The 16,051-nt window shown below is 43.9% G+C and overlaps 1 protein-coding gene across 1 annotated transcript; it reads left to right on the top strand.

The window, feature by feature from the left end:
• Positions 1-9,930: 9,930 nt before the first annotated feature.
• On the top strand, positions 9,931-15,219 carry Tma16 (translation machinery associated 16 homolog). The gene is made up of 4 exons (XM_059244469.1): positions 9,931-10,248; positions 11,782-11,894; positions 13,506-13,543; positions 15,131-15,219. The coding sequence occupies exons 1-4, from the start codon at positions 9,931-9,933 to the stop codon at positions 15,217-15,219; spliced, it is 558 nt and encodes a 185-aa protein (XP_059100452.1).
• The last annotated feature ends 832 nt before the right edge of the window (positions 15,220-16,051 follow it).

Here is a 16,051-nt window from a genome sequence, read left to right as displayed (position 1 = left end):
TGGGTGCCTCTGTTTGCAGGGCCTGAGGTCACATGTTCTTCCTGTTTCCTTCCCGGGTCTTTGGTTCAGGTCTTGCTCTCATCTGTGAAACCCAAACCATCCTGTCCATCTGGCTCACCCCTGGAAGGAACACAGAATGCAGGAAAGAAACCCATTTCTTTTTCAGGAAGTTACACATTGTAATCTTCATTCTCTGCTAGAGAAAACCTAATGGCCAAGCTGCAGCCAGGATTGATGAATGGGGAAGTGAAGCTAGCTGGCTTCTGTGTGTTAACAATTGGGGTAGGAAGTTGTGAAGAAAAGAAAATATGGCTGGACAATTCATGGTTTCTACTGAATAGGATTTTAGTAGTTCATTTGTCCACACTGCGTAGACACATAGCTGCTTATTCATGGTATTTTCAAATCCCAAACAGTGTATTTCCAAAGCTATGCTTTCAGGATATAGAAACACATTCCAATTTTTTCATTACCTAAGGACAACTTACTTCTTTACTGCATTCTTGACGGATGACAACCTTGTGCAATGCTCCACAGAGATGCCCAAGATACCTCTCACCCTCCAGAGGAAGGTGGGCATGATTATAGACCCTGCTCTTGGAGGGTCAAGTGTGAACAGGGCAGAGGGGCTCTCTCTCAGCTCCTAATCAGGAAAGTGTCGCTGAAGAGAGGATGTCTGCCTTAGCCTTGTGGAATAGGCAGAACTTTGCTTCCGTCGGTGAAGTGAGCACAGTTACAATGGGGAAAGAGAGCACCTAACCAGCTAGGAATGAAGGACTCAGACTGAGAACCACTGAGCAGTAAAGCAGGAGGCCAGACCTTCAAGAGGCCTTGAAAGAGAGCCAAGTGGGTTGTTTTGATGTTTTGTTTTGTTCTCTTGAGTCTGACTGGAGGGCAGTGTACAGTGGAAAGATTTTTTATCATCAGAGTGTCTCAATCATAGTCGTGCTTTGGAAAATTGTTCTCCTCCTGTCAGGAAAGATGATTGGGGATGATGGATGTAGGAAAAATGAGGCTTTTGGAATTGTGCATAAGTCATATGATCAAGGGAATTCTTTGTCTTGTTTTACAATTTTTTAGGGTTGTTATTAGACATTCTTTGTATGTCAAAGCTCTCTTTTTGCAATTTTTTATGTGTACACACACTCACAAGCACCCCCCCCACACACACAGAAAGAGAGAGAGAGAGAGAGAGAGAGAGAGAGAGAGAGAGAGAGAGGGGTTTATTTGTATATCATGTGGATATGAATGTGACTGCAGGTGCCATACTCCATGTACAGAGGTCAAAAGGCAACCTCAAGTATTGGCCCTATCTCCTTACCTTGTTTGAGGCAGGAAACCTTTGTTTTTCACAGCTGTGAATACCAGATTCATTGGCCTGTGGGTTTCTGGGAACTCTCCTGCCTCAGACTCCCATCTTATTGTAGGTGCTGTGTGATTACAGATGGACTCTATCACGCCTGCCATTTCGCTGTCTTGTTTTGCTTTTGTGAATTATTATTTATTTATGTGTATGGGTGAATGTATATATATCCATGTGTGTGGTTTCCTGAGGAGGCCAGAAGAGGGGATGGGATCCCCAGAAACTGAAGTTATAGTTGGTTGTGAGATCCAGTCTCAACATTTGGAAGCTACCTCTGGTCCTTGGAAAGAGCAGCAAGTGCCCTTCCTACCCGCCGAGCCCCTGGCCACTTTCTTAGTCATGTACAAACTCTTGCAGCGTCTCTTCTGTTGTGACTTACAACCACACGTTTACATGCTTAGACCCCAGGCGATGAGCTATTTGGAACAGATTAGGAGGTGCAGCCTTGTTGGAGGAGAGGTGTCACTGGGAGTGGGCTTTGAGCCTACAAAAGCCCACACCAGGCCCAGCTGTTTCTTCCTCTCTTCCTGCTGCCTGGGGACCAGGAGGTAAAGCTCTCAGCTACCTCTCTAGTACTGTGCCTGCTTGCATGCCACCACACTCCCCGCCATGAGGAAAATGGACTGAGCCCCCATTTAAATACTTTTTCCTAAGAGTCGTCTTGACCAAGGTGTCCCTTCACAGCAGTAGAACAGTGACTAAGACCCTCTCAACCAGCAGCTCACACATTCCCATTTGCATCAACCTATCTTTAACACACAATGTCTGTTCACCTTGGTGAGCAAGTTCAACTGTTCTCCGTCTACTTTTCAATTGGAAAGAACTTAGAAAAATAAGTGGTCTCAAAACTCAAACATTGAAGAAAAACAAAAAGATCATTCCTGAGCACTCCCTCCCTCAGTTCTAATCTTCTGGATTAAGAATATTTTGCTGCAATTGCCTCCAGAGCATCTACATACCTTCATCCATCATTTTATTGTATGTAGAATTGATTATGCATAGTTTTATGCTTAACAAGACTTGGGAATTTTCCACATAGGTGCAAATAGATCTGATTAATAAAAAACAGCAGCAAAATGTTTGTTTGTTTTTAAAAAACGTTTAAGTTGTGCAGTGAGTTCTGAGGGTTTACTTTATGACCACAAGGTGGCACTAGCACACAGTTTATTGGGAGCCGCTTTGACAGATTGGCTTGTGTTAGGAAGAGAACTCACAAGGAGCGTGACAGTCACTCACAACACACGTGATGCCTCTCTAACCCAAGTGGATAGGTGTGGAGATGGGGACATCAGAGAAGCAGTTTGGAGCTATGTGTCTATGTGATGCCTTCCAGCAGCACACTGAGAAACGTGTGGAAAGCTCTGAAGAGCCGCCGTGGCTTGTACCCGTTTATATCACAGCATTTCCTTCTCTGTGGTATCCATGGTTACCAGATGTTGAGTTCCTTCCTTGGGATATGTAAATAAGGCAAGTTCTAAATGGCTAGCAAACTACTTCCTTGTGCTATATTTAAACTATTTGGATATGTAAATTTGGGGTTTGAGCGTTGGCATGCCTTTGAGTTAAATGTCTCATTCTGCACAGAAGTCAGCATAAGACCAATTCATGCAGACAAGTCCTTAATTAGTTAAGATATACCATCCAGTTCCATAAGGTGTCTTTTAAGACACCTTACAATTTCTCTCCAGAAATAAAAGATCATAACCAGGTCAAAAGAAAAAAAAAGCTATTTTATATCACATGTAATATAGGGCCAGGCTTATAAAAAATAACTTGACTTCTACAACTAAATTCTGTGACAGAGTAGACCAGACTTTGCCAAAAATCAATCCTGAAAAAAAAATTACCAAAAGGACTAAGCCGTTGAGAGTACATTTGTCATTTCAAAATGCTTCTGGGAAGACTGAACCATGAGTGGCGAGGGAGCGGGGCCGGTGGAGGCATTGCTGGATGGGAGGTGGCAGCTTCGAGGGTCTGAGGAATTTAGAAACCCACATTGTGAGACAGTACCCACGGATCACAGGGTCAGGTTAATGTGAGCCTGGCTCCAACTCTCCACCAGCAGAGGGCGAGCTTTCTCTATCGCTCTCTCCTCCCAGGACAGACTCCGCTTGCCGTCTGTTTTCAGGTTCTCCGGGAAAGGCGCAGCTGTGGTAACCTTGAATCTTTCTGTAACACAAAGGAGAGGGCCTGGTAGTTGACTCCATCAACGGGATTAGTTTAACGTAACAGGTCCAGGGCAGTACACCTGTGACAGCGGAGAGTTTGAAAAGCGGAAAAGCGTGTATCCCATGCCTGATTGGGACCGACTTATCTATTGATCCACTAGTCTGTCTACATCAGCCTTTATTTATTTATCTATAGCCGTGTATATCCAGAAGAGGAAAGGTACATATTGCTAACCTAGTATCTTACTTAGAGTTTCTGTTGCTGTGAAGAGACACCATGGTGAGGTGATATTTTATTTGTGCTATAACAAATAAAGCTTGCTTGGGGATCAGAGGACAAAGCCAGCTACTATATTAAACATAGGCGTCAGGCAGCGGTAGCACACCTTTTTTTGTTGTTGTTGTTTTGTTTTTGTTGTTTTGTTTTGTTTTTCGAGACAGGGTTTCTCTGTGTAGCTTTGCACCTTTCCTGGGACTCACTTGGTAGTCCAGGCTGGCCTCGAACTCACAGAGATCCGCCTGGCTCTGCCTCCCGAGTGCTGGGATTAAAGGCGTGCACTGCCACCGCCCGGCGGTAGCACACACCTTTAATCCTAGCATTCAGGAGGCAGAGATTCATCTGGATCTCTGTGAGTTCAAGACCACACTGGGAACAGAGCATGGTGGCACACGCCTTTAATCCCAGCAGTAGTGGAGAGGTCTGGAGGTCTGTACAGACAGACAGGAAGTGATAGAGATAGGCAGAAAGAGGAAGTGATATAGCTCGGAGGAAAGAGGAAGTAAGGTGGCAGGGCACAGAAAGATATATGAGGTATGAGTATACAGGAAGTAGCTCCCTCTTGGGCTGAGGATTTCCTAGCGGTAAGAACTTGTGGCTGGCTTGTTCTATCCCTCTGATCTTTCAGCTTTCACCCCAATGTCTGGCTCAGGGTTTTTTATTAATAAGACCTTTTAAGATTCATATCACACCATGATCATGGGCAGCTCTTATAAACGAAAGCATTTAAGTGGGGCTGACTTACAGGTCAGAGGTTTAGTCCATATTGTCATGGCGGGAAGCATGGTGTCACACCGGCAGACGTGGTGCTGGAGAGGTAGCTGAGAGTTCTACTACTTCTGGTTAGGCAGGCAGCAGGAAGAAAGAGAGACTGGCCTGGCTTGAGCATCTGAAACCTCAAAGCCACCCCATGACACACTTCCTCCAAGAAGGCCCCGCCTCCAAATAGTGCTACTCCCTTTGAGCCAGCCTATGGGGGTCATTTTTATTCAAACCACTACATCTAGCAAGGGAGTATGAAATTACTTTTAAAATGCCAATGGAAAATATTATGTTTTAGGAAAGAAAAAAAATAAGGACTAGGATGTTCTACTCCTGAAACAGTGGGACCTGGGAGAATGGAGCCAATAAATGATGCTGAGTAAAGTTTCACGCAATAGCCAACTTTATTCAGAGCATCAGACAGTTTAGACTATGATGATTAAGAGGAGTCACATAAGTAAAGTGTACAATACAAGGGAAAACCACACGTGATAGGCAAGTTGCACATGGCAAAACCTATTTTTCCATAGAGGCATATAAACAGTTAACAGTATCTGGTTGTGACGAATAATCTGAAGGACACTCACTCCTAACTGCTGTACCTGGGAGGGGCATGAAAGCACATTCCAAGAACAATTCCATGTTTTGAAGAAGCTGAGATCACAAGACATTTGTTTGATTTTCATGGAGTTTTCTCACAAGCGTTCAGAAATCTCATAAGATACCATTCATGGATGTGTTCCAACACTAGAGGAATACTTCAATTAATACAGTGCTGGCCATGAGAAGCCTGGGGACAGGAATTTGATTCCCAGAACCGGCAGAAATGTAGATATCTGTGTAATCCCAGCACTGGGAAGGCAGAAGCAGGCGGATTTCTGAGACTCACCGGACAGACAACCCAGCGTACTCAGCAACATCGAGGACAGAAACCCCTCTTCCAAAGGAAAAGTGGATGGCCATAGGGAGCACAGCCTAGAGTCTGCATTGGAGAAACCAGAATTGTTAAGCATACAAGTCTGTTTTCTTCCACAGAAGGAAGAATGACTCCTGGTCACCTGGAATGCTGGAGTGAGCATGGTCAAACAACCTGGTGAAATTTCACTGCTCTATTTCGAGCCAGCCTCCACCTGAGTTTCCCCCAAATCCTGAAATTGGTTAGGCCAGAATCCTGGGCTTTGTCTCTCAGTGAATCTAACTCATCCTTAGGAAACAGACCCCCATGTACTTTGCATCATCCATCAGTAGAACCCGTCCTTCCTTGTGCTCGCTACAAATCCTTCCTCTATGCCCTATCCCTGAGCACTGTTTGCCCATCAATAGAACTCATTCTTAGGATAAAGACCTTAGGTAGTTTGCTAGAGTGGGTATTTTCCAAGGGATCAAATATGTAAGAAAATTAAACCACGAACCAGACTCCAGCAGTTTTGATCCAGTCTGACTGACCAGGTCCAGTTGTTCCAAGTCTTCCTTCTCACCTCTTTGCAGTTTGGTCCCTGCTGGCCGTAACTGCTTCAGGGACCCTCCGAGAACAGACTGCACGCAACAGTCAGCACACAAGGAACAGCCTCAGAGACTTTCTCTGGACTCCACATGCGCCTCCCACCCCCACCCCCACACAAAGATGAAGGAAATGAAGATGACAACAGATAAATTACATGACTAGATGATTATTTATAAAACAAGCGAGTAAAAAGATCACATTCGGAGCCTCCCTTTTGGCGGGAAAAACTGAATAAAGAGATAGAAAATTTAAAAAAAAAAAAAAGGCTAGAAGATAGGGAGGGCAAGATGTTCTATGTCTAGTTAATACAAATCCTACCCAGGAATTTAAAGGGGCCACAGAATATCAAAGATGGGTAAGGGCATGCCAACACCCAGGAAATCATTCCACAAGACAAATGGGTCTATCTACAAAGGAAGATAAATTAAACAAACGTGAGATTTCACAGGGCTAACAGTGGATTGAAGGAACATTTCCACATGGCTTGAGGACATTGAATACTTTCTTAAAATACTGATTGGCCATTTATATTTCTTCTTTGAAAACAGTCTGTTTGTTGGCCTCTTTGCTAGTTAGCAGTTTGGTTTTTTGCACTTAATTTTTTCTGTTCTTTATAAATTTCAGACATTAGCCTCCCCGTCTGAAGCAGAGCTGGCAGATTTCTCTCCCATCCCACAGGCTCTTTGTTTAGTCTGCTGATAGCTTTGTCTACAGTGCAGAAACTTCCATTTCATGTAGTCCGTCTTCCTCACTCCTGGCACCTGTGCTGTTGAAGTCCAGCTCAGAAGTTTCCTGCCTGGACCTGTGTCATGAAGTGTGTTTCCTATGTCTTCCTCTAGTGGTTTCAGCATTTCAGGGTTTAACTTAAAGCCACTGACCCACTTTGAATTGATTTTCATGTCACATCACAAGGTAAAAGATATACAGGCCTGGGCCGGGGGGGGGGGGGGGGGGGGGTGGCGGCGGCAGCGGCGGCGGCGGCGGCGGCGGCGGCGGCGGCGGCGCGGATCTCTGTGAGTTCGAGGCCAGCCTGGTCTACAGAGCGAGATCCAGGACAAGCACCAAAACTACAGGCCTGAACCCAGTTTTCTGAAGGTGTAAAGACATTGCTATTACTCCCACTGTTGAATAGTCTATCTTCTATCCATTCTACTCCACTTCTAACAACGTCATCAAAAATCAGGTGGCCAAAGCTGTGTGGAATAATCTCTGGGTCCTCTGTTGTGTTTCACTGGTCTACATATCTGTTTCCTGCCAGTACCATATTCCCTTTGTCACAATAGCATTGTAACATAATTTGAGGTTAGGTATTGTGTTCTTTTCCTGTAGTGTTGCTTTGGCTATTTGCTGTCTGTTATGTTTCTGCCAATGTAGGAGTATGGAAAGTCTTTCCATGTCTGTATCTTTGGTTTCTTTTTTCAGTGTCTACAAGTTTTAATTGTAGAGATCTTTCACTCCCATGATTAAGGTTATTCCTAAGTACTTTGTATTTTGGGGAGCTATTATGAATGGGATATTTTCCTAATTTCTTTCCCAGTAAATTTGTTATTGATAGATATGAAAGTCCTTGATTTTTTTTGTATGTCAATTCTGTATCCTGCAAGTTTTACTGAAAGTGTCTGCTGGATTGGAGAGTTTTCTGGTGGAGTTTGTAGGGTCTTTTAGGAATCGATAATATAGTTCATTGATAGGGATAATTTGACTTCTTTCATTACTGTTTTATACTCCTGTACCTTCCTCTTGTCTTATTGCTCTAGTTAAGACTTAAAAAAAAAAAAAAGACTTCAAGTACTGTACTGAGCAAGAGTGCCAACAATGGGTCTTCTTGTCTTGTTCCAGATTTTAGGGAAATGCTTAATCCCCGCGCTGCCGCATCCCTGCCCCCCCCCCCCCAGCAAAATGTTGCTTACATGTTTGTTGTGTATAGATTTCGTGATTTGGGGATATGTTGAAACTGTTCCTAATTTCTCTATGACTTTTATCATAAAGGCGTGTTGAACTTTGCTAACTGTCCTTTTTTTGTGGTCATGTATTTCTTTTAGTTTATTTGTATAGTGCAGTGGTATTATATTCACGGATATGTGTACATTGACCTAACTTGCATCACATGGATGAAGCTCACCACTTAGCCATGATGTATGATACTCTTAGTGTAATTTTAATTAATATTATGTATTTTGAATACATTTGAATTATGTAATGTGTTTTGAATTATATCTAGTTTGCAATTATTTTGTTCACAATTTTTGCTGTTCTGTTCATCAGGAAGTGAATCTGTAATTATTGCTGCTGTGTCTTTATCTAATTCTATTCAGGATAATACTGGCTTCATAGAATGAATTTGGTATTCTTTCATTTTCTATTTTGAGAAAAAATTTCAGAAGTGTTGGTATTAGGACTTTCTTAAAAGTTTGGTAGAACTTAGCCATAAGTCCATCTGATCCTTGGCTGTTCTTTTGGGGAGACTTAATCTCTACTGCAATATCATTACTTGTAGTAAACATGTTTAATATGTTTATATCTTCAGAGCATAATTTTAGTGTGTCATACATGTTATTAGCTCTTTGGAATATAATGATACTACAGATTTCATTGGAGTCTGTTGTTACAACTCCCCCTTCACCTTTACTTTTATTAATTTGGGATTTCTTACTCATTCTTTTTATTAGTTTGGCTAGAGGCTTGTCAATCTTGTTATCCTTTAAAGAAAAACAACTTTTTTTGGCTAGTTCTATATATTGAGAGTTTGTTGGTGTTCGTTTTATTAAGTCCTGCTTTAATCATTATGATTTTTTTTCGCCAGTTACTGAGTTTGGTAGTGACTTCTTGTTTTTCTAGAACCTTAAGGTGAATTATTAGCATATTAGAAAACTCTGATTTTGTTTTATTGTGTATACTTACTTTCCTCTTAGGATGCTTAGCGATTTCCCAGATTGCCTATGATTTTCATTTGTTTCTAGGAATTCAATTTCCTCCTTGATTTCTTCAGTGACCCAAAGTACATTCAAAAGTGTATTGTTAAGTATCCAAGTATTTGTGTAATTTCTGTAGTCTCTCCTGCTATTGGTTTCTACTTTTATTCCAGAGTGGTCTGATAAGATACAAGGAATCCATTCATTGTCATCCTCTCCCTCTTCTTTTCCTGCTTTTTCTCCTCCCTTCTCCTCACCTTCCCTCTCTCCCTCTGTGTATGTTAAATCTAGTTGATCCATGGTATAGCTTATATCCCAGTACTATTTGAAATGCTTCTTTATGACCCACTTCAGATAGGAATTATGCAAAAGGCGGGAATATTGTCAATGTGTGGAATGCACTAGGCATTTGATCAATAATAGTTACTGAGCAAGAGTTCCTATGGAATTTTAACATGCAGTACGAAAACGGAACAACTGGATTGGAAAGAAAATGATAGAGAAAATCCCAGGAAAGGCGAAGGTTGGTCTTCCACCGCTCTGGGACACAGGGCGTCATTAGGACCTCTAGAGGGTATCCAAGTCCAGTGACGCTATCTCCGGACAAGGTGCTCGCCCCTGGAGAGCTGCCTCCTGGCAGATGCTCAGGTCGGTCTTTCAGACAGAAACAAGAGAAGACAGAAATATGAGGCGTCCTGGGCAGGATTCAAATCTCTGGTCCAGTGTAACGGGCTACAAATCCAAGGCGGGCTGAGAAAAACGAAGTCTGGATTTCCGGGGACGTTTTAGAGACAGCACCGGCCCCTCCCCTTCCGGTCCGTTTGGATCTGTTTTCCCCGGACCCACGTGTGTTTGGACTGGAGTGAACTTGGAGCTGCGGCGGCAGCAGCCCGTGAGATTGTTGTTTCTGGACGCCGCGGGGCCTCGGTGGCCAGGACATCGCCATGGTGGGTGGCGCGCTCGCGGGGTTCCCCGGGGGCTCTGCTCGGGCGGACGGGAAGGGGATTCTCGGAGCCGGGAGAGGCCGGGACGCGGAGCGGCTGCCAGGGCGGTGCTGGGTCCTGGGTGTCTGCCCCGGGGATCGGAGTGCTCCCGCGCTTTCCCACCCCGCCCTGTGGCGTGCTCCGCTTCCCAAGGTCTCCTTCTCCTGGTGGAAGCTCTGCACCTTTGCATCTTCACTAATAACCACATTTCTGGGTCCACCCACCTCTGCCCTCGGGCAGGTAGAGATCCACCCTGCCCTGGGCACAGTCAGCCACGAGGTATATCGGTCCACAGCCCCTCGGTGGCCCGTTCTGACTGCGGTCCTGCCTCTACAACCCCCATCCCTCCCCGGCAACGATGTTGCTAACTCCGTACATTTACTAAGCAGAGTAGTTGCTTAAGAGCGTTCATAAAACACTTACGTGTAGGACTATATAAAGGGTTCATTCACAGCATCCGTTTTTACGTTTATAATTGATGTTGTGTGCGTGTAGATATTGGAGGACAACTTGTGGGAGTCCGTTCTCTCCTTCCACCATGTGAGTACCCACCTGGGATCCAGCTCAAGTCGTCAGGCTTGGCAGCTGGCGCCCTTAGTCGCTGAGGCATCTCTCTGTCCCCTCCTTGTTTCTTTGTCTTTTCCTGTCTTCCTACTTTCAGTCTGTGTCCCTAGGCTTGCAGGATTTCCAGCTATAATCTTCAGAGTATTTCAGATAATAAAGCAGTTACGTGTAGTTGTATTGGGAATTTGACTGCACTTTTCTCCTTGGCAATCGGCACTTCCTGTTCGCCACACTTTTTTTTATCAATGGGTTGTTTTGCATAGAAGTAGTAGCATTTTTATAATTGTGTTCTAATTGTCACATTTTTGGCCCTGTTTTTCACGTTATCATCAACTGTGGTCCTGCACTTTTCTTTAAAAGGTGCCCATGATTCCAGAGGCCTGAGAGGGACATCTGTCATCTTTGAGAAACTATTTAACTTCCGTCAGCTTAATTAGAATGATAGAATGCTCCACAGAGTTCTGGAAATTAACTCTCTAGCTCCTGTCAGTTTTGTGAATTTTTCCTGAGGAAGCAAACAAATGTCAGTCTGACTTGGTGAGCCAGTGAATTTAACCAGTAATCAGCATGGACAGTTTATACATAACTAAGTGACTAAAGAAAAAGTCACCTGCACACCCCGGCTGCTGTTTGCATGTGGAGGACAGAGGACAACCTTGTGGAGTCATTCTTTCCTTCTACCCTCACATGGACTCTGAGAATGGAAGTCAGGTCACCAGGCTTGTGCAGCAAGTTCCCTTATTCACTGAGTCACCTTGCCAACCCCTGAAGTTACTTGTTATTGAGAGTTTGCTTTGTTTGTCCTTGTTAAATGTTTTAAATTGTACAAAAATTCAAAACTGTTTAGAGATGTAGGGAATCTTCTTCATATTTTTGTGCCTTATTCATCCATCCCTGCTGTGGACAATCTTTCATAAATAGTTATAAAGAATCTTAAGCTACAGTTGAGTCAGGATGTAAGTTCAGGAGGTTGTGTTCTTTGCATTGAATCTTGGTGGTTTGAGTTCGTTAACTTAAATCTTTGAAAGCTGTAAAGCCCTTTCACACTTAGAGAATTTCATGCTACTCTTATAATGGAAATTCAAAGTCTTTAAAAGAAAGCTTCTGTGTAGTTATCCCTGTGTGAGTGGGGGCGACAGAGATGGAAGTGAGTCCTTTCATAACCTGATCTTGGAGTTGATATGTACAAAATCCTTATCATTAAAAGTGAGTCATTGTGTATCTAACTACACGTGTTCTATCTTTTAGCCTAAAGGACTGAAAGGAAAAATTGTAGGTCGGGAAAAAAAAGTCATCCATCCATACAGCAGGAAAGCAGCTCAGATTACAAGAGAGTCTCACAAACAAGACAAGAAGGAGAGGTAAGTGTCTAGTCCTGTTAGTGTTGTGCTTAGGGAAAGCTCCTTCATGTATCTGCCTACCAGGTGTGTGTTCCTCAGTTTCCACTCCCGCTCTTCCTTTAATATTTTTTTCATGTGTTTTTATACTGAGGTAAACAGCATGAAGGCTCTCGTTTTACAGAGCTAACCTAAAATGTAAGTTTAAGTAGCAGTTCATGGTGAGTGTAGTGAAGAAAAATTAACACAGGTTGAAGGATAAAGAGAGAGAGGTTATATTTTATAGAAGTCCTGGAAGACACCTAGAGAACTTAATTCACATTTGAGCAGAGCTGAGAGATCGTGGGAGGAAACTACTTGGGTGTGCTGTGTGTTCGACCTAACAAAGGAAATGTGGGATATGTGGTTAGATGTCTTGGTTCTAGTGTTCAGGGACTGATTAGAGATGTCATAGGGAGCTGTTGGTGTTGTGGGTTGGTGGATCGGGGTCAGGAGACTAGATCACCAAATGGTCACAGGTTAGGGAGCTGTTGGTGTTGGTGTTGTGGATTGGTGGCTTGGGGCCAGGAGACTAGGTCACTGAATGAGAAGGCAGTCAAGGCCTGAGTCAGTCTAGTAGCTGGCCTACCATCTCAGAGTTGGGCAGGGCTCGGAGAGAAATCTGCCACAGATACTAAAAGAAAAAATATACCAAAGAACATAAAGGGTTTTTAATGTTTTTAACAGATTTCAAGACCCTTGTTTGGGAAATTTTCTAATTTGTGTACACAGTTACTTCCAAGACTGGAGGAGAGGGTCTGAGGCTGAGGGGGAAGATATTGCAAAAATTCCATAAAGGGAAAATCAGATAGAAGTCATTTCTGTGTGGCCCAGCCTTGCTGTTCCAGTGAGTGCACCAGGTGTCCACACAGTTGCTTTTTAATACCTTGCCTAAGACCTAAAGCCTCATTTAATAAAGCTTGGCTGTTTTACAGTGATTTGGTTAGGTGTTTTCTAGGAGAGACTGATGGCATAGTCTAATTTTCTTTTTTTGCGAGGGATATGTCTTTTTTACATAGAGTTGTATGGTGGCAGTACTGTCTTAAAATAGTAGTTTTCAAAGTTCAGGTGTTCGTTTATCACTTAGCATTTTTGTTATTCTTTTTAACATGATTTACTACATCTAAACAGTATAATTTTTCCATTGCTCATATGTGTATTTGTCAAACTTCCTTGTCCTGAGATGCACCATGTTAGAGCGGTGTTTTCCGCTGCAGGGTTTCCCGCTCAGGAGGTCTGCTGAGAGGACTGGGCTGAGGTTGCATATTTCCAGGTGGTGTCCAGGTGCTGCCGCTGCAGGCGTAGTCATAGCCCAGTCAACCTTTGTTTGCATGAACAGGACTGGCCCTCTAGGCTTTCCGTAGTCACTAGCATGCTGAAATAACATTCTAGTGACATCTTATTCCTGTGATTTAAAAGCCAATCATGTCATGCCATGTTTTTTTGTTGTTAAGATTGACTTTTTTTTTTTTTTTTTTAAATACATGTGAAAGAATGCCAAAGTTCTCTGGGAAGTTTTTCTTTGTGATATTTTTGACAGATTTCTAAGCCCCTGCTTTGGAAATGTTCTAATTTATATGCACCTTTTGGTTCAAGATTGAAGACTGAGAGGGCCTTGCGTCTCAACCTTATCGGTAAGTGGGTTTGGATGCTTGAGATTCTGGCTACATTCAGTAGAGTGAAATTTCGCTCTAAACCAGTTTCTTTGTTTTATCAGCTTTTCTAAAAGCAGACTTCACTAAAAGAAAACATGAAGTGGAGCAAAGCATTTGCCTTTCAGAGTCAGCTGCTGGTGCTCCCTGCAGCTCAGCTTTGCAGAAACTTCATTCCCCTGCGCCTCCGCATCTAGCTCAGGTTTAATCCTCTCTTCCGACAGCTGAGATTAGGAAGGGTGTGGCTGTGTTCGCTTGCTGCAGCACATCCCTAAGATGATTGGTTTAGAAAGAGGGAAAGTTTGCTTTGGCACATAGTGGTGGGGGTTTCAGTCCATGAGGCCGATCATGTTGCCTTGGGACTGATAGCAATACAGAATGCAGTGGCAGAGGGGCTGTGTGCTAGAGCAAGTTGCTTACCTCACTCTGGCCGAGAAGAGGAGTCCCAGCATCCCCGTCAAGGGCACTTTTTCAGTGATGGAAGAGTGCCGCCTAGGCCTCACCTCTCAAAGGTCTCGTCATCTCCTAGTAGCACTGAGCACTAGAGAGCAGCGTTGAAGACATGGGCCTTTGAGAGCAGTAGAGAGCCAGGCTACAGCAATAGCTTAAGTATTGCGGAGCAGAGGGTTCATGGTTAATAGGGGTGCGAACATGGTCAGTCCTTGTCAGTGACAGTCTCCTCCTTTTTACCCTTTTGCCTCTCCCTCCCTTCCTCTCCCTTTCCTCCCTCCCCCCCTCTCTCTGTCTTCCTGTGGGTGATATTTATTGCTAATAAATTTTTACTGACAAGTCCAGGATTTCTCTTGGCACAGTACCTGGCACCTCTCTTAGGCTTAACATGTTTAGTAATGATCTCTAGGATGCTTAACTTAATGTGTAAATGTGAAATAGTGCTGATCTGAATGGAATAATTATAAAGTTCTGGACATGGTGCCAGAGGCTAAGCCTTTGTTTAACAAATACTATTTTCATCATTGATCAAATTTTAAGATACTTTAAATAAGTTACATGTTTTGCTTTATAAGAATTTAGAATTTCATATTCTGTCAGTCCATCTTTCCTCCCTTCACTGATGTTAGACAAGAAATGTACGGGACTGGAGAGATGGCTCGGTAGTTAGGAGGGCAGGCATACTGCTCTTGCAGAGTTCAGTTCCCAGAATCCACATGGTTTCTTACAACTACTCACACATCCCACTCCATGGGACCCACCATCCTCTTCTGGCATCTTTGGATCCTGCACTCACATGCATAAACACGTAATTCTCACACACACACACACACACACACACACACACACACACATGCACATAGTTAAAATAGAAACAGATTGTATCAAAGGAAAGGAGTGTGGAGGCAAACACCACTCCCATCCTTGTCCCTTTCTTCAAATAAAATGTTACAATTTCATTCCTGACAAATTGGTTCCATTGACTCAGCTACACAGATCTTTATTCAAAAATGAAATAGTTTGCTTTAGTTTTTAATGCTTTGCTGTGGAGGATTGTGGTGAAAACCTTTGCCTACATGAAGCTTGTGGTGCTAAACTTTGGTACTTTTTCATACATAGGTGACAAACTTCAGTGGTTTCACAGTCATCTGGATACAAAAAAAATGAGATATTCAAAGAAGGATGCCTGTGAATTAATTGAAAGGTAAATACGGGGCATGTTGTGAACAGAGGGTCAGAAAAGAGAATTCCAGCTGGTTCTCGGAGACACCTGTGCTCCAGATTTGGGTATTAGCAGATGGGCTTTTTAACAGGAAGCCTTGAGTGTGTGGCCCAGCTTGGCCCCCTTAGTTTCCTGGGGTTAGGGAGGGCTTCCTGGAGAAGCATTGTCTGCACTGGCCCCGGGTGTTGAGGTAAGGTAGCCCGAAAGCGTCTTCAGACTGAGAGAATAGTGTCAAAGTCCCCGGGGGTTGGGGGAGAAGCTGGCGGGTAGAAGGACCCACAGACGCATCATGTGCCAGGAGTAGCAAGGCTAGTGTAACTGATGCTTCAGTGACGGCTGGCTTGTGACCAGTTAGGTGACCACCTGAGTTTGGACCTTACCTAGGGACATAGGAACCTTGGGAGGACTTTCCAGAACGCTTGTGTGGTCCTCGTGCATATACTTCAGGTCACAGCCTGAGCATGAGGACAGTGCTGAGAAGGGGCATGGCGTCGCCGGGGGTCTTGTTAAGAGGTTGATGGGGAGGACGAGCAGTGGGGGGTGAGAACATAGGGAAATGGGAGGGTCAAGCTGGATCAGGGACAGAGTGGGAGGGCAGGGAGGAAGATACCATGATAGATGAGGACATCATGGGAATAGGAAGAGGCAGGGTGCTGGGGAGGCTCTCAGGAATCCATAAGGTTGACCCCACCTTGGTCTGCTGGCAGTGGTCCAGAGGGTGCCTGGACCGGTCTACTCTGGTGACCAGCCTAGCAAATAACCTAGCTGTCATCATAGAGCCTTTGTCCAGTGACTGATGGAGGCAGATACTGAGATCC

Source organism: Peromyscus eremicus, chromosome 17 (genome assembly GCF_949786415.1).
Source record: "Peromyscus eremicus chromosome 17, PerEre_H2_v1, whole genome shotgun sequence".
NCBI classification, from domain to species: Eukaryota; Metazoa; Chordata; class Mammalia; order Rodentia; family Cricetidae; genus Peromyscus; species Peromyscus eremicus.
This window is presented reverse-complemented; position numbering and strand designations above follow the sequence as displayed.